At 43.4% G+C, this 25,808-nt stretch overlaps 1 protein-coding gene across 2 annotated transcripts in view; it reads left to right on the forward strand.

The window, feature by feature from the left end:
- The window catches only part of RALGAPA2 (Ral GTPase activating protein catalytic subunit alpha 2), a 259,317-nt gene that overhangs the window by 177,892 nt on the left and 55,617 nt on the right, over nucleotides 1-25,808 (forward strand). For both annotated transcript variants that reach the window (XM_058679223.1, XM_058679224.1), the window contains 4 exons: nucleotides 3,693-3,816; nucleotides 6,749-6,904; nucleotides 12,378-12,536; nucleotides 22,577-22,704. In XM_058679223.1, the coding sequence (XP_058535206.1) occupies nucleotides 3,693-3,816; nucleotides 6,749-6,904; nucleotides 12,378-12,536; nucleotides 22,577-22,704 (567 nt within the window). The remainder of the gene's footprint in view (nucleotides 1-3,692; nucleotides 3,817-6,748; nucleotides 6,905-12,377; nucleotides 12,537-22,576; nucleotides 22,705-25,808) is intronic.

The raw sequence follows: 25,808 nt of genomic DNA on the forward strand, positions 1-25,808 counted from the left end.
CTGTCAGGAAATACACAGGATTTGTAAAAAGGAAGTGTACAGGGTGGGGATTCAAAGGTTCATTTTTAATTGTACCAGGGCCATTCGAAATGTCTTTGTTTCCTGATTTGTCAATTGAAACTTACAGTGAAAGCTCTGAGTGTAAGGAATTGTCCTGAACTCACTAGAGGCAGAAACCAGACACCGTTATTCCTCTGGTTGCCCTCATGAGATTCAGCTTCGTAGCCACTGCTGTGATCCTTTTTCTCTGTGGGAATTCTGTGAGGTGTTTCTTTTTCCATGAAGGAAGGACCGTGGGTTCATTTGGCTGTCCCTGCTGGCCTTCCCCATCTAGCAAGTAGACCTTGGGGTTCCAGGTCAGCCTTCCAAGCATATACTGAATTATCCCCTGCTTCTTGGAGTGAAGTGAATACATTGCTCTCTTGTAATTGTGGCCAATTTGTTCAGTGTTAATGCACTTTAGTTGCATGAGAAACAATTGAATTAGCTCCCTGGGGCACTGTTGCAGTAAAATATGGCTTTGAATAGCTGAAGGGCAATCCTCTGCCCCTTGATTAACCTTCACTTGAAGCCCCAACTCTGGAATTTAGTGTCTTTTTGACACCCAGGTTATTTTATGGTGAGAAGTGTTTTCAAAATTCCTTTTGAAAACAATGGAAATAAACTAAGACTCTTGAGCTACAGAGGATCTCATTGGTTCCACACACTGATCAGGTGCCAGGGAAGACTGCTGTGACCCTCAGCTTTCATTAGGACATTGCTTTTTTCTTTCTGACTCACTGCTGCCAAGGAACTGGTCTCACATTTCCTTCTTAGCACCTTCTTAAGGAAAGTAGAGACTCTTGCCTTGTGGCCTCTCCACTGTGACCTTAGAGAAGATGTAAACAGTATGATGAATGACTACATGCAAATCACAGTCAACTCCCTGCTGAAATGCCTGGGTGAGCATCTTCTCGCTGCTGCATGGTGAAGTGTACATGAAAGTCATGCTATGGAGATTTTTTTGGGGGGTGGAGAATTAGTCTTTTCTTTTTACTTGGCATGGCCTTTTAATGTGACAGCACATGGAAACTGAGCTATTTTGATCTGTTCTTCATATTCAAAGAAAACATCCTAATGCGGAAGGGGAAATTGTTTGTGTCATGTTCGTGTGTTGTTGCTGGATTACCTGCTTCTTCATACACTGGCTACACAGCTTACGGGTATGAAGTGCTGTTGATGTTGTAATTACCATTTCAAAAGCCAGGCTCTAACAAGGCCAGACACAGAGTCTACAGCCAAGCTGGCTTTCTGCAGTGTTCACACTGTGGAGGGCGTTTACAACTAACAGTCACCTGGGCCCGGTGGCGTGGCCTAGTGGCTAAGGTCCTCGCCGGGATCCCATATGGTCACTGGTTCTAATCCCGGCAGCTCTACTTCCTCTCTATCTCTCCTCCTCTCTGTATATCTGACTTTGTAATAAAAATAAATTTAAAAAAAAAAAAAAAAAAAAAAAAAAAAAAAAAAAAAACAACTAACAGTCACCTTTCCTCACACCCACTGCCTCGGTCAGTCCCTGTCTGGGCTTAGCTCTTGGCTGCTCGCACACTGAGTCCGTGAGGCTGCCATGGAAGAAGCTTGGACTTTGAGGAGTGTAAGCAGAAGCATTTCAGATGAACTTGAAATTGTTTTTATATGTGTTAAAGTCTGCAGAACAAAGAATAACAAAATGCTTAAGACTTTGAAATATGTAGGAAGAGCTTGAAGAAGCTTTTTCTCCTTTGGTTAAAAGATATGGGTGTTTTTAGGTCATGAATTATGACTTCTGTTATTTTCTGAGCTCCCAAATTACTGTAACTCTTGGAATAGGCTAAGCGGATTCTAGGTGCCCCTTAATGAGTATCGGCTGCATGTCACTCTGGGTACCAAACGGTTGTCATTGAGGGCTCCCTGATGTACAAGAACAAGTTTTCTGGCAGAGGTCTCTAATAGGACATGAGGCCCCAGCATCCTTTACCACAAAACTCCTCGCCCCTTACAGCACCTGTTTGCATCAAGAGAGACGCCTCGAAGGGTGTGCTCTTGCATGCTTGGCAGGACCCTTCAGGTGCCAGCAAGCCAATATGGATCAGAATCACTCAAAATGGGTAGGAGGAGCAGGTGGCAAGCCTAACAGTAAAGACACCCACATGCAGTAGCAGAGAACCAGAGTTCAGTTTCCAGGTCCAGCTCCAGACTACAGCTGTCTGCTTACCCAGATCCTGCAAAGAAATAGTGCTGGCTCAAATGGTCTGTTTCCTACTGCCTATCTTGAGTTGTTGACTCCTTGCTCTGGCTGGCCTTGGCTCCAGCTCTCTCAAGCATGTAGGACTGAACTAGCAAATGGGAGCACTTTTCTTTGGCTCTCTCTCTCTCTCTCTCTCTTTCTTTCTCTTTGCCTCTCAAAAAAAAAAAGGAAGAAAAAATATGTTTATACATATGTCTATGTGTGTATGTAAAGGCAGTAACCAAAAAATTCTGTTCTTATTTTAAGGACATATTGAGATAATGTGAAAATAGACTTTAAACATAGAAATCAGAAAACTGAACATGTGAGATATGGTCTTTTAATATAATCAAATATTGTGTAACTTTGTTGTGAGAACACATTATATAACTTCACACTCAAAAACAGTTAAAACAAGAAATTTTGTTGTATGTCCTTTACTGTAATAAGAAAAAGTGTTCACAAATGTTTTAAGTAAAAATGTCAGTTGCACAATTGAGTACAGTAGATTCTCATTTATCTGCAAAAATGCTGTGTTCTTTGCTTATATGTTGATAATGCAAGTGATTTTCACTGTTTTCCTTTTTTTTCTATTTTTTCTAATTTTTCATACAAATGTGTTGATTGCCACAATCGTGTGAACAAGCTATGTAACTTAATACAAGGAGAGATTTCTTTTTCTCTCTAACTTTTTGATTTAGCTTCAATCAGTCCTATTTATTAAGTAGAAAAGTAATTCATGCAAAAGATAATATTAGAGGGCCTGGCGGCGTGGCCTAGCGGCTAAAGTCCTCGCCTTGAACACCCCGGGATCCCATATGGGCGCCGGTTCTAATCCCGGCAGCTCCACTTCCCATCCAGCTCCCTGCTTGTGGCCTGGGAAAGCAGTCGAGGACGGTCCAATACACTGGGACCCTGCACCTGCGTGGGAGACCCGGAAGAGGTTCCAGGTTCCCGGCTTCAGATCGGTGTGCACCGGCCGTTGCATTCACTTGGGGGGTGAATCATCGGACGGAGGATCTTCCTCTCTGTCTCTCCTCCTCTGTGTATATCTGGCTGTAATAAAATGAATAAATCTTTAAAAAAAAAGATAATATTAGAAAATTTATTGAAATTTGAAGCCCAGTTCCACACCAATGTGGATGTCTGATCATTTTACAATATTCAGATATCATACAAGTAATAGAGACATTCACTTATAAGTTTTATTTATTTGTATGTTTATCTGAAATGCCCAGAGGGGCGAGAAAGAGATCTCTTCCATTCACTGGTTCACTCCCCCAAATGCATGAAACAACCATAGTGGGCCAGGTCAATACCGAGAGCCCACATCTGGTTCTCCCATATGGGTAGCAGGGACTCAAATATTTGAGCCGTCAAGTGAGCCATAGTAAAATAGCATTGTGTATATAAGAATTCTAATTCCTTGGAATTTAAAATTTTGCAGCCGTGAGACCCATAAGATCGCTGTGTTCTACATTGCTGAAGGGCAAGAAGACAAATGTTCCATCCTCTCCAATGACAGGGGAAGCCAAGCGTACGAAGACTTTGTTGCTGGACTTGGATGGGAGGTAATTAATTCCATCTGGCAATTTTGACCAGCAGCATGAAAAGATGTATATGAAGTAGGCATTATTATAGGTTTTCATGGGATTTTTTTGTTTTGTTTTGGTTTTTGCATTCAAGGATAACATAGTAGGGAAAGTCATTTAGCACAGCAGTTGAGATGCCTTCTGGGATGTCTTCATCCCATATCAGGGTACCTGAATTCAAATCCTGTCTCCATTCCCAACTCCAGCTTCCTACTAATGCAGACTCTGGGAACCAACAGCTGTTGACTTAAGGAGTTGAGTCCTTGCCATCCCCATAGGAGCCACAGGTTGAGTTCCTGTTTCCTGGCTTCTGCTTGACCCCAGCCTGGCTTTTGCATGTATTTAATGGGAGATTCTCTCTCTTTCTCTCGCTTTCTGTCTCCATCTTTCTCTCTCCATCCCTCTCTTTTCTCTCTCTCTTTCCCTCTCAGTATTTATGTATGTATGTATGTGTGTGTGTGTGTGTGTGTTTTTCATATCTCTCAAATAAGTTCTTTAAGTGATAGCATAGGTAGAGTTCTGGAATGGAAGAATTCATTGAATTTGAAATTTATTTCAGTATTTTATATGTGAACTTTTGTTTCTTCTCAAGTTTCCTCATATTTTTATCCTTTGCTTTGAATAAATAGTGAATGGATGGGCTCACCCAGTTATAAGCAGTTTCTAGCAAAATAAGACAAATGTAGATAAAGAAGCTGTGGTTTGGGCCAGAAGATGAAAAGTAGGAAACAAATCAGTGTCTTGGGACCAGTATTTTGGCACGATGGATTAGACCTCTCCTCGCAGTGCTAGCATCCCATATGAGTGCTGGTTCAATTCTTGGCTGCTCCACTTCCAGTCCAGCTCCTGCTTATGTGCCTGGGAAAGGAGGAAAAGATGACCCAAGTGCTTACCCCTATGCTTACGTGGGTTGGGGTTGCAGGCTCCAGGCTGTTGTGGCCATTTTGAAAGTAAACCAGCAACAGAAGATCTCTCTGTGTCTCTGTCTGTCTCCCTGTATCTCTCTGTAGCTCTGCCTTTCAAATAAATAAAATACTCTTTAAAGAAGTCAATCACTTGTGTGAAAAGATGATGAAAGCGTTGAATGGAGTCAAAAGTTGACATGAAAATGTAATTACCATACTAGATTGAATGTAGGTCTAAAGTAGGTCCCCAGGATGGCTGATCCTGGAAAATTGTTTACAGAGTTACTCTGACATTCAGGCATATGTTTATAAACACTACAAACACACACATATGTCTGTCTCTCAGGGTAAAAACTCTAAAAGAAAGCCCATCCCCAGAATCTGAAATACGTCAGAGTAGCTGAAATGGACACCAAGAAATGTGAAGTCCTCTTGCTTTTCGTCCCTTAGCTTTTGATTTCTCAGTTGCCTTTGTGAGGGAGAACTCTCTGGGTGGCTCAGCACAGCCTGCATCTGAGAGTTAGTGTTAGCAACAGGACATGTACCGAAAAGGGCAAGGGCAGGACACACTTTCTAGGAACCCAAGTAGGCTTCCGTATGCAGGAGTTCCTGGGCTGCCAGGAGTGCCTGCGTGTGATTGGACATGGCCCAAAGGGGAGTTTTCCTTTCTCAGAGGGTTAGAATAATTGCCTGAACGAATACCAGCTTGTGACAGATTTAAGAATTTGGGTTCAGGCACTAATAAATGATCATTAATGGTACAGTTCTGAGAATGAGTTATGACTGGGAGACTCTTGGCAGTGATGTCAATCGCAAGAACCCTTTGGAAGGCGAGCTTAGAGTGGCCGTTCAGTCATGCACTTTCAGTGTTTCTTGATCCAGATGCTTAACAAAGCACTTCTTTGAATGTTGCTTCTGGCTGGAGGAAAGAGCATTTCCCAAAAGTCCATCAGCAGGGGCAGTGTGTATATATAAAACCATGAAGTGTGTCCTTCAGTGAACAGGCAAGAATGAAATATCTGAGAGTGAAACCACATTCACATTTTATCGTAGTGTATTCTTACAGTTCTGTTATCTTATTGCTTTTCATCTCTTGCTATGCCTAATTTCTCGTATAAAAGTTATCATGTATACATATAGAAAAAACCATTTGACACAATGGTTGAGTTACTCCATGGGTCCCTGCTACCCCCATGGGAGACCTTGCTTGGGATCCGGGCCCTTGCCTTCAGTCTGGCCTCACCCTGCTTGTTGCAGGCATCCGAGGACTGATGGAAGATCTATGGCTATCTCTGTATCTCTCACTGTTTTTCAAATAGAATGAAAATTAATTTAAAAAAAATTTTAAACATAATGTATTAGTGCTTACATGGTGGCATCTCACATTAAGCTACTGATTGCAACGCCAGCATCCCTGACAGGTTCAAGTCCTAACCACTCCACTTCTGTTCCAGCTCCCTGATAATGCACCTGGGAAAGAAACAGAGGCTAACCCAAGTGATTGGCTCAATGCTTCCACGTGGGAGATGTGGCTGAAACTCCTGGCTGCTTGCTGTTGCAGCCATTAGGGTAGCAAATCCATGGTAGAAAAATCTCTGTCTCTCCCCCTCTGTCTATGACTCTGCCTTTCAAATAAAAAAATAAATTGTTGGAACAAAAATAATACCTATCGGGTTTAGTGATAGGTTCAGTGAGAGACAGCTGTTGTAATCTTGGAATGTATCCTCAATAAGTGGGGGCCACTATACAAACACACACACACACACACGTATAATGTGTGTCACATTTTTTTTGGATTGTCTTCATTTGGTAAGATTCTGGTGCACTTTCATCTTAAATGTTCTTTACATTAATATTTTTTATTTTATCTAATTTCATGTTATACTCATTTGTAATCAGAAATAATGATATGCAAGTGTAGGCCCTAAAAGTTGTCTGAGCTCCACTTCCTGCTTAACACAGCTCGCCTTTGACTGCCTTCTTTCTCCCGTTGTGACCTTCGTCAGGTGGATCTGTCCACTCACTGTGGCTTCATGGGCGGCCTTCAGCGCAACGGCAGCACCGGGCAGACGGCCCCTTACTACGCTACCTCGACCGTGGAAGTGATTTTCCATGTTTCCACTCGGATGCCATCCGACTCTGATGATTCTCTCACCAAAAAGGTACGAGACCTCTCCAGGAGCCAGGTGTGGCTGCCCACATTGGGAGGCAAGAGTAGCCTGACCCGGACTCAGACCATCTTCCCGGCCTTGGCCACACTGCAGCTGGGGGCTCATCTGAAACACCCAGCCCAGCACACGCTCCCTAAGCAGGGGCTTGAGACCCGCTCGAGTCTGAAATCCTGAGATGAATCCACTGTTGCTCTTGGACCCGTCCTCCCCCCAGAACACAAATACTTCCTAACAGAAAATAGTATTTTCAACCTCACCGACTGACAGGTCACAGCAGCAGCCTTCATGACAGAGGCTCCCGTGGGCTTGGGCTGGCTGATGGGAGGTTTGGCGTGGGCATGCTGTGACGCAATAGTCTCACCTGGGATGCTTGTACCTCTCCTTTCACTCCTGCTTGTGCACTGTGGGCAGATTCCTCAGAAATTCATGGAAAGCTGGTCCTCCCTGAAAAACCTTACTGGGGAAACATGACCCTAATGTGAGATGCATGCCTCAGATGACCCTGGCTTAGAAGTCGACAGCACCCTCTTAGAAGAGAAATTTTGGCCTGAAAAGTTCCCAGTGATAACAGAGCCATAGAACAACTGATTTGCCCTTCCATGGCCTCCTAGCAGTGGGCAGAGCCCACTGTGTCCCTACAACCCAGCGTGAGGAACTGAGGGCCAGGGCTGGCCATTCGGGAGCCCCCCTCCATCGTGTGCAGGTTATCCTCAGGCCCTGGGGACAGGTGGCCCTGTGCTCACATGTGCTTGTAGTTGTAAGACCCCTTGCCTCAGTTTCCCATCTTTTCCAGGAGATTGCATATAACCTGTGCCACTGTCAGACCTCCCGTCGCCTGTTGGTCTAGTTGGTTCTGTTCTCCGGCACTGTGCGCCGGGTCTCTCATCTCTGCAGTTCAGCCCTCTCACTGTGCTGCTGCACACATCGGGACTGCTGAGGTGGTAGGCAGCAATGCCTGGGGGCATCAGAACTCGGGTCGCAACCACATCACAGACACCTTCCTGATGATCAAGTGTCTGCAATGACATGATGAGTACGCAAGTGCCCGGGGTCCCTTTCCTGGTCCCATGTGCCAGAATGGCCTCCTGGCAGTGGGAGAGACACAGTAGCCGCATCAGCCACGTGTATGTTTCCCACAAGTGTCCAAGGGCTGGCCGCTGGGACTTGGGTGTTGATAGCTTGTCCTGCTGCAGACAGAGCTCTTAGAGGGGCGATGGAGGGTGGGAGGGGTCTCGCCCTCCTGGGTTCCTCATCAACCTGGAGAACCCCAAGCTGCCCCCCACCCAGAACCCTAAGCAGGGCTTGGAATTTTTTAATGCCTTGTGCCATTGTTAACTGTCACCATTCTATGAGGGAATCATCATATTTTGATTTGTGTTACACAAGACTGTGTTGTTAAAATAGAGATTTTTGTATAAAATGTCTTTAAATCATTTCTTAAGGAATATAGGATTAGTCTTCTTTTTTTTTTGCTTTTGTTTTTGTTTTTGAGAAAAGACATACTGTTTTCTTGACCAAATCCCATGTCATAAATAATGTTCCAAGTCTTGGCCTGGTAGAAAGAATCCCTACTGTAATCATCAAAATTCAGCCGATACCTTTTGCAGCTCCACGATTTAGCATCATTAGCGATGAACTCTCTTTATCAGGATGTCTCACAGCTGGCCTGGAAATCAGTCACAGTCACAGCGGCCTGCAGCTCCGGGTCTTATTCCAACAAAATTGGCCCTAACAGGTTAAAACTCTGAAGTGATTCACGCTCTCTCCTGCCCCAGTCATGGGGGCACTTTTTCAATCCTGCCATCCAGGTGCAACCCCACACTGAACTCTTGATCCTTCACTGCAGAAATTTGTTAGCTCTGGCTAGATTCGATTTTTCACAGCTAATCTAACTGCTGTAGGGGTTTGCGGAGTGGGGACAGAGCTGTGCTATTGGATTTGTCCAATTCATTTGACTCCAGGACTATAATTGCACTTATGTCTTACAAGGCTTTTATAGCCTCAGGCTGGCCAGCCACATAAAAAACAAATTGGCAGTGATACAGTATGAGAGGAAAGGGCTGAAAGGCCCGCATTATCAGTCTCCAGGCAGCGCTGTTCTGGCAGGAAGTTTCTTGGTTAATTTACAAATACAACTTAGATTTTCGGATGGGCACGCTGTCAGCTGAACAATGGGGATGTGAGGCCTGCCTGTTCCTTAGTGAAAGTAGCAGCGGGGCCCGCTGAGGGGCAGGGACGCTTCAGTCACGCAGACGACTCCTGCTGGAGCCAGCTGGCGAGGTAATGCAATTAGCCGGGAAAGGAGGTCAGCCTGTTAGGTGCGGACCATGACCGGTGTCACCAGTGGCGTGCGGCCTGGCGGCAGCAGGCAAAATAACCCCAGCATGGAGGTGCTTAGGAGCTGTCAGGACAAGGAGTGGCAGCCCCCGGGCTTGTTTTCTGCAGACCAAAGGGCCGTGCGTCTGTCCTGAGCTGGATAAGCAGCCAGACCTGCTGGAGCCAGGTGTGCAGTGGGAGCAACGGCCGGCATGGAGGCCACCCCATCCCAGGGCATGACCTGTCAGCCCCTTCCAGGGCAACATACTGACCAGGCCACCTCAACAAACTCACTAGGTTTCTAATACAAAGGTGTCCAATCAGACTTCCCCCCACCCAGAACTCACAAAATGGCATCTGTGGAATGAAATCTCTTCTAAGTGGAGTGGCACTGCGAACTTTCCTGAGGGTTCTGTTCCGTCCTGACCGCTTACTCAGACTGACTGCATTTATTTTAACCTACATGTGCTCTTGTTAAAGTTGGAGAGGATGTACTTTCCCTCTCTGCTCCAGATTGATCAGCTGGTAGGCCCAGTGGCCTTGGCCTTTAGTCCTGTGGTTTAGATAATTAAACTGTGACATGTCTAGAAGTCTGAGGCTATGGTAGTGAAAGCAGCTTTGAGATGGTGAATATTATTGTCACATAAAAATTGCCATGTTGGAGGGCTGGGTCCATCAGTGTGGTAATATTCTCCCTTGCTGCACTTCTGAGAACACAGTTGCAAATAAAATTAGGAAAGACTTAGTTGGGTTATGAAGTTGATAACCCAATTTAGAAAGGGGAGAGTAACTGCAAAATTTCAATAATCACTGTATTAACTCAGAGCTAATGTGGACCAAAAGGAGCTGCCTGGTTTCTGGGTCCTGCCTCTGCTGTGGCAGCACATCTGAGCAGTATGTGGTAGGTGGGTTGTTTCCATTGAGATCTGCACCACAGCAGGAAGCGAAGGGCCAGGAACGAGCCCGAGGTGGACTGTTTCCAGGGTGGAGGACCGCAGGTGAGCCGTGAGGCAGCTTCTGTACTAGCCGTATGTCGCCTGAAGACGTACTTACAGCGGTGGTGGTGGTGACACTGACTGCTGTGTTTTCGGTGGAAAAGGATCGGATTGCATGAGTGTGTTTCAATGTCCTTGCATGATTTGTTTAAAAAGAAAAGAGGAAAACCTATAGATAGCATCTGATGTGGAATTAAAGAGCTCTAGAGACTGTTCCATGTTGTTGTTTTTAAATATTCTCTCACCCCTTGTGTGTGAGAGAGAATAGAAGGAAACACAAAGTAAAAAAGATGTGCTGGGTAATTGCTCATTCAGAGTCAGGCGCGGTAGCCTAGTGGTTAGAGTCCTTGACTTGCATGCACCAGGATCCCATATGGGTGCCGGTTCTAATCCCGGCTGCCCCACTTTCTGTCCAGCTCCCTGCCTGTGGCCTGGGAAAGCAATTGAGGATGGCCCAAAGCCTCGGAACCGTGCACCCAGATGGGAAACCCAAAAGAAACTCCTGGCTTCGGATTGACTCAGCTCTGGCCATTGCAGCCACTTGGGGAGTGAACCATCGGACAGAAGATCTTCCTCTCTGTCTCTCCTCCTCTGTGTATATCTCACTTTCCAATAAAAATAAATAAATAAATAAATAAACAAGAAAGGCATGGATGCCGTTAAATTGTTCTAGATCGTTGGAATGCATGCTCAATCCCAGCTGTGTTTGTCCCGGAGACCAGTTGAAGTGTGCCTCGTCAGTACAAAAGCTAATGGTACAAGTTTGAGTAATTGTTATTGCCACAAGTATGAGAGAGGGAAGATCAGGCTCACATCACAGCACGCCAACTTCCTGCTTGACCTCACAAATGGAAAGGATGCTTTCCCTTTGGGATCCAAAAGCCCAGAAAGCTGTGTTTTGCTAACCTGTCTTAAATGCAGCATATCCAGGAGCATCCCTCTCCTCTCTCGGAAGGCAAAACTCAAACGTTAGTGTTGATACGACATTCTCTTTCTGGAAAGTGCTGCTGAATGTGGTTACTTGTGAGGACTGAGGCCCAAGAAGTGCATGTTCTGCACCGTGAAAGAGCTGAAGCTTCAGGCGGCCGGAGCGCTCAGTGCACCTGCTCAGTCAGCCTGGACCCTCGCGGAACTCGCGTTCCAGCCGTTTTCTCTTTATGACCTGGTGTCTTTTTTTGTCATACTGTGTGCCCCCCTCGAATGGTTTCCTAGCCAGCTTCCCCAACCCTGGGACTCAGCCATCACCAGAAGGGAGACCTCGGGAGGCTGCCCTTGCATCCATCTGACACAGCTTGGCCAGGGGCGTCCTCGTTGGATGTATGCTGATGAAACATGTGGGCTGAGCTATTGGAGCATGACATGGAAGCAGCTCAGGGTAGAGGCTGAGGCTGCTGTGGCGCAGTAGAGAAGGCGCGGACCTGGAAGGCCCAGGGGAGGTGCCCAGGCCTGTTCAGCCATGTGCAGTGATACAGCCTTGGGTGGGCGGTGCCCTCACCTGCCTGAACTCTCATTTCCTCCTGTTAGAAAGAGATAAAAAGTAACCTAGCCTGCCTCAGCGTGATGCTTCCTATGAAATGAGAGGCTCTCTAAATGCTAGCGATTCATGTTCTTACAAAATCTAAGAATTATTAGTTTCCTAAACAAAAAGTGCTTTTATAAATTGTTTTGTTGAGAGGTTTGTTGTAAATGCCCTTTCTTATACATTTTGTGACTTCTGTGGTAATGCTTTGTGCTCTTATATTCGTATTTTTATTTTCTTAATAGCCATTGAATTCAGAGTCTTCTAGAAGCACGATAATGTGGAATAAAAGGCGGGTCCTGTTACTTGTTTGGAAACATGCTAAGCGATAGAAAGCAGAAGGCTCTGTATGATGCTGAAGTAAAATCCCATTGAAAAAAAATTCTTGAATTACCTAGCCATAAAGTGCCCGGCACTGACTAGCATGTGTTGTCTGAATGTCAGTGAGTTTCATGTATTTTTAGGCACACATGCATTTTTTTTTAATCCTCGTGGAAAACATCATTGGTATAGCCTCTTTATGTAAGTGGCATTTTTTTTTGCCTCCGAGTTTTATAATTCAATTTGTAAGCCCTGGCCCCTCATAAACTGCTGTTATCACCCTGATTAATCAAGAGCCAATTTGTTCTTGCAGCTCCGTCACCTGGGGAATGACGAGGTCCACATCGTCTGGTCGGAGCACTCCAGGGACTACCGCAGGGGAATCATCCCAACCGCCTTCGGAGATGTCTCCATCATCATTTACCCAATGAAGAATCACATGTTCTTTATCACCATAACGAAGAAGCCCGAGGTATGTTTCCACCGCATTCTGGCTCTGACCACCCAATGCTTGCCGTGTGATTCACCGCAGCTTTGTTAATAGGGACTCTTGCTGCCGGCAAAGGTCTGAGAAACATCTGAATTACACGTGCTGTTTTGGAATTGCCAAAGTGGATTTTCAAATAATCTCTCATTATGAGCATAAAATTCGAGATTGTGTTTAACTGGCCTCTGAAAATTACAATGGCCAAGAAATTTACAGTTCTTAAGATTTTAGGGTTTTTTTAATTTTTTAAATTTTGTAATTTAAGGACAGTGATTTTATATTTTGGAGATGCTGATTACCAATAAACAGTTAGAGGGACCCCATCTCAGGCCTAGCTTTCTATGGCTAACTTTTGAATGGAGAATTCTACAAGGCCTGACCTCAGAGAGCGTTGCTGGCCGAGCCTCCGACTGGTGCTAATGGCCATGGCTCCTGAAGGATTGTGATGTCTGCGAGGAGGCTGGTCCTGTGGAGTGCGGTACATGATGTTCCTGACAATTGAAGCACCTTGCCACATAATCAATTCAGCAAGGCCAGTTAGTATTGATCCTGGGGGTGGCTGGAACAATCCAAAGGTCTGTGTGTCATGCACTAAATGGCTGCAGTTTCAATCCTGGCCATGCCTCTAGTGGTATTTCAGCAATGCTTTGTAAATGTTTATTAAGCCACGGAGGAAGAATGGCAGCAGCTGGGGGAGTGGAGGCTTGGTAGTAAGTTGATCTTCATTTTTATCCTAAATGGTTCTCCTAAAGGGACATCCCATTATCATCCTAGAAAACTAGCTTCGAGCTTTCAAATAATGGATAGCCGAGTTATTGTTTTGGTTGTCATTTCTAAAGTGTCAAAGTTGTGAGCATTAAATAAACTGATCAGCTAACAAAAGCACTTAAGCCATGACTTGGACCAGAATAGAAGCTCCTTCTGAGTTAACTGTTCTTACCGCTTTTGTACTCTCTCTTGTTATAGTTACTGCCACAGGAAGAAGGAATTCTAAGTTTTACATCATGTGACTTCTCAGACTAGAGAAACTCCTGATGGCAGAGGAGTTCCGCTCTCTGGCCAGTGCAAGGCCTGACATAATGGGAACCCTCTTCTCTATTCCTGAATAGATGCCATAAATCCAATGTTTGTATGAGGGGTATTCAAAAGTTAATGGGAAGCCATGCATGAATTTCAAACTCCTTCTTCATCTCTATGAGCTTACTTATAAATTTCATTTTCCCCCAACCCCCCGAAGGCCCCTCCTCTTCTCTCTGATTCAGATGGCTGTGCCTCTCAGGTTCTCAGATTTGCGGGAGCAAATGGCTCTGAGTGTCAATATTAGTCCTTGGTCCACGAAGAGCACCACTTTAGGAATTAAACTGAAAATTTTAATATTAGAGAACCAGTACATTTAGTGTCTTACAGCTTTAAAAGCGAGAAAATGTGATTCTTTGAGTATGGATTAACTGGCTTTATTAGTTCACTTTCAGTATAACCCTCTAAAATGCCATTTAATTCCCTAAAAATGTCATGTTTATTTTTAAGTAAATAAAGAACATGAGAGGTATTTCAGTTCACTTTAAGGTATCAGAAGTGATTAAAAAATGGTTATACACTTAAAATTCACAATAACGATCATTAAAAGACCTTTTTAAAATTTCCCATAAAGTGTGACTTTGATCAGTTTGGCTCTAAATTCTGATGGGGTGAATTGAGCAGATTGCTCTCCTAATATTTTAATTCAGAAAGCCTGAAGGGAAGAAGAGAACAATGACCAACTAGAAATTTAGTGTTATCCCGACATTTAAAGTACAAACCATTACAATGTAATAAAATTAATCCAGACATTTCCAGGGCAAGTGCGGCTGACCTTTTGTTCCCCAACTACTGACCCCAGGGTGAATGCAAGAGGCTCGTGGAGGGAAAGTCTGTTTGTTTGGCTTCAGTCCCTGGTATTTAAATTGCATTCCCTAATCAAATGAAAAGGCTGTCCTCTCTATCAGGTTACAGAATCCATGGCAACATTTGGCCTTTTATATCCATAATGTTAGCCTTTTTGTTTGCATCTAAGTAGAGACACCTGGAGCAATGTTAACATTAACCGATTTAGCATTAATAGCTTCATTATATAAGAATTTCTGATCAGATAGCTGTTACTTTTGTTATATTGCCTGAGCTTGTATTGTTGTCATTTTTTATCTCCCTGCTTGGCAACCTGGCAATGATTTGCAAATTTTTTTTGTCTTGATTAATTAAGCAATATAATTATCAGTAACCGTGATGCAGTTTTTGCCCAACAAAGCTTCAGAGAGAAAACAATGGTAAGTCTGTTAGGATGAATGCATTCCACGCGTCCCAGATGCATGAGGATATTACGGACAATGAGGGAAAGGCCGCCTGTGAGCGAGGACAAAGGGTGCCGCACAGACTCAACACACTGCACATACCGCCAGGGACATGCTGCGGGCTCCCCGGGACACAGACGCCTCGTTAGATTACAGCTAGTCAGCAGAGATTAATTCTCAGCCATTTGGTGCAATAATTTACCCATTCCCCAGTCTTTTAACTAGTGCTCCTCACTATGGAACTGAAGGCTTTGTACTCAAAAGGTTGCTTTCCCATTGCCTACTCTGAGGCATCTCCAGCAAAATCATTCTTTCAGCTCAGAGCTTATAATGATGCAGCTGCTTCAAGTTGAGGAATATTCTGTTTTGGGAAAGATGGGTACAAGTTTAGTGGTTGGAGGCAGAGTCAAAAGAATTATCTTAGCACCTGTATATTTTTCTGGATACAGTGTGTGACTGATTTAACTACATTTATTTCACTGGTTTCTGGGCAGCTATACTTCTTTAAGAATAATTTTAATCCTTTTTTAGGAGGGGGAAAAAAAACCTCATCAGTACACAAAAGTCCTGCTCATTGGATGGAGTCATGCATATTCAAACTGTACTTTCATTCACTCAGCCTCATTAATAGCGTATGTGATAATGTAGGGCTATTTGTAATACAAGCTCTCAGGCAGCACTGCTTCCAAGTCCTTTGAAATTTAACATATTTTGCTTTTTCAATCCATACACCTCCCTTAAATATACAAATTATGTGCCTGGCAGAACCCGCCTCCTCCTAATAACACATAGCGTTTGGGACATGGTATGTGGAAGCAGTGTGGGTGTGCTTGTGTGAGCGCAGAGAGCGCCTGCGTCTCAAATGGCCGACCCGCGCCTTGAGCTTTGTATTGAATTGCTTTTCTTTTTTTTTTTTTTTTTTTATTAGATCAAAGGATGGTCTGTGCTTAGCAGCATCCTTTCATTGTTCAATTACTTTAAAAATGAGTCCGTCGCCTTAAATATTGACACCATAGTCCTTTGGTCACAGAGAAGAAGTGCGTGACTGTCAGCCTGATGCCAACAGTCAAGGAAAGTCTTGCTTGTAGAACAGATCTGGAGGACTCCCAGGGTTTGTGAAAATGCCCCATTTGTTCTTCAGAAAAGTGGTTCTTCATTCTCTGCACGTGACACTGGGTACCTGTGCTGTGTTCCCTCCCAGTCAGGCACTGGCAGGTAGCCCTGGCATTCGGAGTGTTTGCCTTTACGAAACTGTGTAGATTTGGTTGACTTTGCAGCGCATGTCTCCCAGGCATATGTGTCTGGCCGATGATCATGGAGTGCACATGCCATGGTGCGGCCTTGAACCAGCAGTATCTGAGCCGAGAGGACACTCTGGGGAAGGGGCCTCATTGCTTCAACCAGAGTGGCAGTTGTGTAAATAGAAAGTTTGGAAAGTCCTGTGGATTCTACTTACTCAGCCCTGGTGGGTACAGGTGTGGGGAAAAAAAATCAATGATGACTGGGTCACTTTTGAGCTTACGAGCTCAAAGAAAGAATAGACGAGGAGCTAGGACCCCAAACTGCCAAAGTGAACAGATGGGTGTGCTGATACCAATGCCTCCAACAGATCATCTTGTTCCTCTCTTCCCACACCTTTCCTTACGTCGCCCTGTCGCCAGGGTGCTGTCAAGGTGGTAGCTGGCTTTCTCAAAGCTTCAGCAGCAAGTGAGTGTGAGAGACAGAGTATGTATGTTTACACATGTGTGCATGCTTGCACGTACATCACCTCTTCAGATGACGCGTCCCACAGTGTTTGCCTAGAGCAGGTCTAAGCCAATGCTGAGAGCTGATATGCCAGAAGTCACATTGGAATTTGCACATGTGAGTCTGAAGGAACTCAGGATTGGGACTTGTGCTTGAAAGATCTTTTAAGGTTACTAGTGCAGTCTCACTATGGAAGTATATTTGACTTTGCAACATGACTTAAATTTCTTTTATTTCATATGTGTAATTTACTTAAATATTTATGCCAGGGTCAACATAATAACGTTTTCTATATTAAATCACTCATATTAAGATAGTTTGGGGGAAATCTCAGGTAAATTAACTTTTGAATATGCAAAGAATCATTTCTTTGGGAAAAAAATTGAGGATACCAAACAACTGAAATTTACTGACTTGACTGGATTGCTGTATTCTGTACTGTTTTGGCCACTTGTTTTTATTCGTGTTATTCAGTAAAGGAATGACACTGAGAACTATGTGGACAGGCATCTGTCGTGTGCAGATGTTACATTAAAATCAAATTTCTCCTCTAATTCATTGCCACTTCTAATTAGAGGAATCCCCTGGATACAAGGGATTTGTATTATCCCTTTTGTCCAGTGTTTGAAAGACTGCATCGCCCACAAGCAGTTTTCAAAGAATAATAAAGAACATTTATTTATATGATAAGCCTCTATGTAGAAGGAAGAAAGTCTAGAGCGTATTAATTCCGTCCTGACTCCTATTTGATCTTTCATAACACTCTGGCTTTCCTGCATCCCTCCTCAGTTGTCTCCCCTTGAAAGTTTCCGTTGTGTTTCCTGTTTCTTTGAGGTCTTGGATATGCACATCTTCATCTCTCCTTTGGCCAGCCAGAGCCAGCCTGTCTGAATGTGTGCCACATGGCAAATGGTAGCCCCACGTTGTGTCCAGTAGCAAGGCAGTTGTCATTCTCCAGCTCTGAGATACCTCAGCAGAAAAGGGTTCTTCGGGATTGAGACAGGAGGGTTTCCTGTTGGTGTCGAAGGGGACTGTGCTTCCCACCAGCACTGGTTCTGGCTCATCACCGGCAGAAGTGACAGCCTCACGCTTGGTTTCTGCTTGACTTTCCTCTCCTCATGCTTTGGCAGAAAAACAGGAAAAATATATTCCAAGCATTCTCTTGTTAAGAAGGCCTGCTTTCTACAGAAGCTGTTTGAATAGAGCTTGTCCATCCCAGAGCAGGACACAAACATTCAACTCTGGCTCCCTCTCTCCTTCCCGTGTCGCCTCAGTGAGGGGACTGGAATGATGGAGCTGCACTGTGACCATCCCAGGCGGTTCACAGACAGCTTAAAAGGCTGCAGTGCGGGTCGGCCTGTGGCCCAGCAGTTGACTGTTCAAATTTGAGTCCTGCCTCCAGCTCCCAGCTGCAGCTTCCTGCTAGGGTGGCCTGGAGGAGTCAGCAGGTGATAGCTTCAGTTATTTGGTCCCTGCTGCCCACATGACTTAGATGATACCCCTGCTCCTAGCTTTAGCCCAGGACAGCCCCAGACATTGTGAGCATCTTGAGGGTTAGCCAGTAGGGAAGAGCAATCTTTATCTCTCAGTCTGCTTCTCAAATTAAGAAAGAAAACCAATATGATCTGATCCCAGGATTATGGAATGCTCTCCCTCTCCTTAGTGCACCACTACATTCATAGGGTGTTTTATCACAGGGAAATACAACTTTGGATCTGATTTAAGAATAAATCTGTAAGGAAACCTGGTGATAATGGGACATGCGAAAACATTTTAGCCTCTGACACCTATATATAGCTACAGACAGCGGTGCAGCCAGCAGAGACTCCTCGCCAGATAAACATAAACTGAACAGAGTTCTGAGCTGATGCTAAAGCATGGATAAGCCATTGCTGCCTTTAGGGGAGTGAACCACTCAATGAAAAGTGTTCCCTTCCCTCTCTGTTGCTTTGCCTGTGAACGAATAAATGAAGGCAGAAATGTTCTCAAAAAAAAAAAAAAAAACTAAAGGAATTTCTGGTCACTTTACCTTTCTTGTCATAAATTTTGAATTCATTACAAGGGAAGAAAATTACAAGTTATGAACATGGGCTACATTAAAAATAAAAGAAGTAAATGAAGGTAGAATGAAAATTTTTCTTACTCTTAAGTGATCAGCTAAAACTATTTTAGAGAATAGTAAATATTTGATTATTGCAGTTTACAAATAAATAATTGATAACAGCAGTATTGTAAGAATACAAGATACGAATGAAAGAGAATTTCTTTTAAAGTTATTTGTCTATTTTGAAAGAGTTAAAGAGAGAAGGGGAGAGACAGAAAACAGAGTGAGGGGGACGGCCTGCATCCCATGTCAAAGTGCCTGGCTGTGGATGCATAGCTCTGCGTACCCCGGGAGGCCACAGCTATGACTCTGTTGATTGGGATCCTGCCACTTGAGTTGCAAATCTGGATGAAGGTCCCAGTTGCTGCCTGTAGCCTGGGTTAGCCCTTTATGAAGTGAACCAGTGAATCACAGCCCACCCGCCTGTGTGTATGTGTGTATTTGTTCTTTAGATATTTTACAGAATTTTCCAGTGAAACCATGCAAACAGGTTTTTTTTTTTAATTTTTCCCCTTGTGATTGAGTTACCTTCAAACTCATAGGATTTTTAAATCCTGTTTATTTATTTGAGATATTTTAATATTATAGTCAAAGACTAATAGGCTCCAGCAAATAAAGAGTTCAACAAGTAAAAAGTAAAATATCCATGGTCCAGGAGGTAAACAGGCAAGGCTTGTGTTAAGTAATCAAAGGAACAGACATTATTCATTTAAGGAAAATTTTTAAGTTATCACAAAATCATTAAAATTGTAATAACTATATAGTTCCTGTAAGCTTGACAAATATTTAGAGCAAAACTTGACCAAATACTGTATTTATGACAAAACTGATACTCAAACTTTTTTTTAGCTTTCACACGTAAAGAGAACATGCAGTATTTGTCTTTTTGTGACTGACTGATTTCATTCAGCATGATGTGCTCCAGTTCCAACCATTTTGCTGAAAATGGTAGACTATTCTTCCAATCCACAAGCAAGAATAGGTTTTGTATTGGCTAAATTGTATGTTTCTAGGAATTTAGTTGTTTCATCTGAATTTTCAAATGTGTAAGCTTAAAGCTGTTCATATTTTCTCAGCCTCTGCAGTTGTTTGTTTTTTTCCTAATATTCTTTATCTATATTTGTATTCTTTTATTGATTCTCATTGTCAAAACCCCTCAGTTGCATTAGACTTCTTGCAGGAAGAATCAGCTCCTTCTCTTGATTGTCTTCTCTGTCGTGTTGCTTCCTCTTTATTGCCTGCATTTTATGATTTCCCCCTACCTCCTTTGAGTTTGTTTTATTCTTTTGGCTTTTCTGTACTCACTGAGGTGTGTACCTGTATCACTAAGTTACTTTGTTTCTTTCTGATACAACCGTTTAATTCTTCATATTCTCCTTTAGTAATGTTGCAACATGTGATGCCTGCTGTTCTCATTGTTATTTAGCATGGCACATTGTTAAATGTCTATTTCAGTAGTCTGTTGACCTATGATGTGTTTAGAATCATAGTTCTTTATGTCCAAACCGTGAGGCTTATGTTGATTTTACTTTTTTTACCATTTGGGCACAGGATATGGATTGTACAAATTCAGTCCTGTGAAGCTTCTTGAGGCTTCCTTGCTGACCTGGAAGAGGGATCTGCAGGCATTGTCTGCGAACATTCAGATGGTAAAGATTTTAGGTTTTGAGCTCCATAGAGGATGTGTCAAAACCACTCAACAGCCTTCATTGTGCGAGAGACATTTACACATACAGGTGCTAAACGAATGGATGTGGCTGACTTCCAAGGAAACTTCATTTATGAACTTTCCTTATGGCAAAGATAGTTCTTCATTTACTGTTTATCCCAAGCGCTTTCTCAATGTCAGTCACGGAAAGGTATTTTAACAGCAACAACAATAATAAACGGTTGTTAAGAGAAATTGGAAGACCTAGATTGGAGGGACCAGCATCAGCATCATGGCACAGTGGATTAAGCTGCCACTGCCGCTGCCACTTGTGGCGCCCACACCCAAGTCATATTGCAGCTTCTCCAGTTCCAGCTTAGTTTCCTGCAGAGGCTGCTGATTCCAGTGCTTGAAGCCCAGGATAGAGTTTATGGCTCCTGGCTCCACCCTTGTCCAGCCCTGGTTGTTGTGGCCATTTGGGGAAATCAGTGGATGGAAGATCTCTGTCTCTCCCTCTAGGTTGTTCTGCCTTTCAGATAAATAAATAAATAATCAAATAAAATAAATACATCTTATTCAAGGACTTAGGCTGAAGACCCACGTTCATTTGTTTCATTTATTTTAAATATTGATTAGTTTCACTCATTCAGTGGGTGCTAGTGTTCCAACTGTGTGCCAGGGCAGCATCTTCCACACACAGGTTTCCCTCCTTCGTCTCCAGCCACTTCTCCATTTCCTTTTCCAGTAACTTCTCCACTCCTTAACACTGGAGGGCCACAAGATACTATCCTTGAGCGTGATGCCATCTGTTCTTATGGTCTCCCTAGTTTTCCTTGAAAGTTTTCCCGACTTCAGTTCCTTTAAGATGTGGGTTAGGTCGTACCCTGTCCTCTCACTTCCCAGCACCCTCCCAGCACCCAGAGTGCTTACCATTTCTTCCAAGACCATTGTTTTTGACTTGGCCAACTCTCTTCTGTTCTTCCTTTGACTCACTTGGCTTCAGCCGCTGTGATTCCCACACAGTTGCTCCAGCGGTACTAACTGCACCGCCCCGCAAAGCTGTGCATCTGCTACCCCTCTGCCTGCAGTGTTCCTCCATCAGGTGTCCTCTTACCCTGGGGTCTCACTCCTTTTAAGTCTTTCCTGAAATGCCATCCTTCCTTGAAACCCTCCCTGGACATTTGCTATGAATGATACACACCCTCCCTAAAGAAAATAAGTCCCATTGCTCTCCATACTTTGTCATCGTGGTACTTTTACTACCTTTTCATATAGCCACATATTTCAAGTTTTTATACCCCAATTCTTCAATAAAACTTTGAGTGAGCTCAATGGCATAAAGAGGTTTTGAAAATTATTATAATGTTCTTTACTGTGTCCCCAATAAATAAAAATATTTTGTAAGTAAATGAGTGAAAGTGAACTGGATATAAGAGTCATAAGGCAGACCCAGTCCTTGGTCTCATGTAGCTAGCAGTCTGCTTATGAGTGATTGGCATTAATGAAATCCAGTGAGAGGACAAGAATTCTAGAAGAAATATGAAAACATCATCCATTACCCACAGGAAAGGCATGGGTCCAGCAAAGGACTACCAAGTCTGTATTAAAGAAGTAGAAGGAAAAGAGGATAATGAAGTGTGTCTTGGAAACAAGGGAGATGGAAAGTTCAAGAAGAATGAGGCCCGTAAGTGGGACCTTGTCGTTGTCAGCTGGGGTAGCTCTCCTCTCCATCAACACCAGTTGGTCACATCAGGACCCAAGGCAGGAATGTGACCAGTTCTGCAGCTGGTGTTTAGGAGCCTGCCATCTTGGTAGAATGCAGTGAGGCACACCCTGGTCCCTTGCATCATCCACATGCTGCAGGCACACAGCTATTGTAATGTCATCTCGACACAACAAAAATATAGAACATAAGCCAGTGATGATGACGTGTTTGTGAACATTTTGCTGTGAAGTTCCCAGTTAGAGGAGTGTTTGGAGAATCCCTGCTTCTCAGTTGGAGAGCCCTCTACCTGTGTCCTGTTAAGATCAGCACCTGCACACCCCATACCCCAGTGACAAGCAGCCTGCATATCCACTCCATGTCTGAGACATTACCCAGCTGTTATGTCTTCAGTTTGACTTCTACTGGTTTTTGAAAATTGTTTCTTTTTTTATTATTAATTATGTTGAAAATTGTTTCTTTGTTGCAAATCCACAGGTTCCGTTTTTTGGCCCCCTCTTTGATGGAGCCATTGTGAGCGGGAAACTGCTGCCCAGCCTCATCTGTGCCACGTGCATCAATGCCAGCAGGGCTGTGAAGTGCCTCATCCCACTCTACCAGAGCTTGTATCTTTTTCATCTAAATAGGTAACCTATTAACCATACTAGAACTGAAATTTCCTGGCAGTTTTCCATGAGAGGTAAGTATGAAAAACTGTATTGAGGGAGGGCGAGACAACAATTTTTCAAAGTTGGATCAACAGTCACATGGTGTGATTTTGCTGTCGCTTGTAAATATAATACCTTTGTGCAGCATTAAATTAAGAAGGATTCATTTTCATGGCTTCCATAGGTTTGTGCCTAAGAAACTATGGCCATCACGAGTGCTTCTGTCTTCTTGTTTTTTTTTTCCCCTCCAAACTCAGTTTCTTCTTCGATGCTGCCTGTGCGTCACAGCCCATGATACAGAGCGTGGCTAATGAGCACAACTCAACGGTCTCATTGGGAACGCCTCCCAGATACCCAAAGCAAATGAAACGACTCTAATAAATCAAAGGATGTGGCAAGTGCCACCTGAGAAGTGCAAATCGAGTTCTGGAAGGTCAGAGGAGGGGGAAATTGCATCTGGTCGGAACAGGGGGGACTGTTGTGTTTAGATTCATGGGTAACAACGGCTAGAAATTCTTTGGTGATTTTTCCAAATCATTAGTATTTTCCGCTCTAATTTCTAATTTCTAATTTCTCAAGAAGGCTCAAGAAATTTTCACATTTGCAGATTTCTTTTCCTGAAATGTTAATCGGCGTGGCATAATCTTTAATTCCTCTCATTATAAAAGAAAGCATAATCTCTAATTATAAGAGAAAGAGATTAAGGTGAGCAGCTTCCTAACATGGCTGAACAAAGCATCACAGTTCCTCATAGAACTTAAATTAGCATCTCTTTGTATCTAATTAGTTTTGATGATAATTTAAAACATTCCAGTCTTTGGCCTCGCTATATATATTTCTCCTAACCTAATGGTAAATGATGTATTGCTAGCTAGTGGCACTGGGTAAGGAGGTAATAAATATCATATGTGAGTAGATACAGTTCATGAAAAATACCTTTCATTAAAATCCTAGTCACTTCATTGACTGATACTCTGCCTTTAGATTAAAAAAAAAAAATACATATGCCATGTGGCAACTTAGAATTATCATAGAAATTAGTGATAGGAAAGAGCTGTTCCATCCCATCTGGGCCCTCCCCGGGGGCCGGGCGGTGCTATTTCCTCCAGTGTGCTCCTCCATGCTGTGTCCAGGCTGCTGGGGAGTGCTCTGAAGTTGGCCATCTTTGCTGTGACAGCCACAGCACTCTAGACTTAATCTTAGGGCTGGGTGTTGATCAAGTCAGTCTTCAGCTTAGAGTTTGTGTTTCACATGCTGTGAAAAAAAGAAAAAAAAAAAAAACTTCCGGCAAAAGTGACCAAGTCCTGTTCTGTTGTAGCCTTCTCAGTTTCAAGTAAAGCGGCAGAAGCTGGACACCTGTCAGTAAAGGTATGCTGGACCATGGCTGCAAAAAGTTTTTGCAAATAAGAAAAATCCATTTCAGACAAGATTTTTGTCACACAACTACTCATTCTAAAATGCATGCCTTGTTATTTTTATTAAACACTGCTGTAATTAACATCACACCATTGGAGTAATCAGGTTTGGGGAGTGATATTTTTAAGAATTCAAAAAAGAATATTCAGTGTGACTTTGGAAACTTTTCAGGCAGCCGTATCAGGACAAGTGTAGATGCCAGCTAGAACTACTGATGTTCATGTGGGTTCAGTAATTCATTTCTCCATGTTATTTCCTAACCAATTGGTTATCTCAGAGGACAGCTCAGTACAGGATTAAGGAAGAAGCTCACAAAATGACACTGATTGTTATGAAAATGTTAACTATTTTTTGCATTATATCTTGAGATAATTTCAATGATGCTATTCAAATCAGTTATTGAAAGCAAGAAGTCAGCTGTTACTAATTTTATACACACACATGCAGTGGGGAAACTGCAATCATCTACTAAGTGTTTGTCTTTAAAAAATAACGAACGCCTAATTTTTGAAACTCAACGTGGATGGTTGAGTGGGCAAGTGTGTATATGTGTGTGCCAGTTAATTAATTGCTTTTATACTGTTTTGTTAAAACATTTGGGTGCAGACATGGTTTTGTGAAAATCTGAAGTCTTTTGATTGTGTCATGGTAAATGTCTGAAACTTGCTCTCACTGAAATGTCTTAGACTTGGATTTTGAAAAACACTGAATAATGTAAGTCTGCTTATGGATATCTGAATACATTTATTTACTGACCAAATGAGCAGTTACTATGGATTCAGAGTTAGGAGCTGGGCCTGCAGCTGAGAGCCAGACAGGTTAGGTTCTTATCTACATGCCTTTTCCTTGCGTACTGTGTCACAGAAAACAGATTAACACGTAGAGAAGTTGATTGAGTGAAGCTCCATAAAGAACCCAAACAGAGAGCTGAGGTGAAGATGGGCTTCTCTGAGGATAGTTAACTTGCACTAAGACTGAGGGGAAGAGAGCAGACGGGGAGTACACCTGAGAGAGGAATACCAAGACTCAGGGCCCCACGTGGGAAGCTTGGTTTTGGAAGGACCCTTAGGCACAGTTGAGTCCACAGTGCTGTGAGGGACCCAAGAACCAGCTTCCAGCAGACGTGGGAAAGCTAAACATCCTTGACCCTTTGTCCTGCTCCCAGTCTTCAGAGTCCTCATCTCAGTACAGTGTCCTAGATGTGTGATGTAAGACAGCAAAGGTAGATCAGTCCCAAGCCTCTGCAAGACCCACAGCACCTTGCACCCATGGGGATCCAAGACTTGCCACTTACACCTGAGGGTCCCAGGGCAGAGCAAAAAGGTGAGCCTCCTATTCAAGAAACCAAAAAAGGTACCTTTAATAAAGGTATTGGAATATAAACTTTTTGTTTTTCATTCTCTGTGTTGTCATTTTTTTAACATTGATTTTATTTCATACGATGTGTTACAAAAAAGGAAAAAAGAGGAGAGACAGAGGAATCTTCCATCTGCTAGCTCATTCCCCATGTGGCCACAGCAGCCGAGGCTGAGCCAGGCTGAAGCCAGGAGCCTGGAACTCCACCCAGGTTTTTCCCATACCAGGTTCCACTGCCTTCCCAGGTGCAGTAGCAGGGAACCTTAGTCAGAAGCAGAGTATGCAGGACT

This window comes from Ochotona princeps, chromosome 22, assembly GCF_030435755.1.
Source record: "Ochotona princeps isolate mOchPri1 chromosome 22, mOchPri1.hap1, whole genome shotgun sequence".
In the NCBI taxonomy this organism is placed as follows: domain Eukaryota; kingdom Metazoa; phylum Chordata; class Mammalia; order Lagomorpha; family Ochotonidae; genus Ochotona; species Ochotona princeps.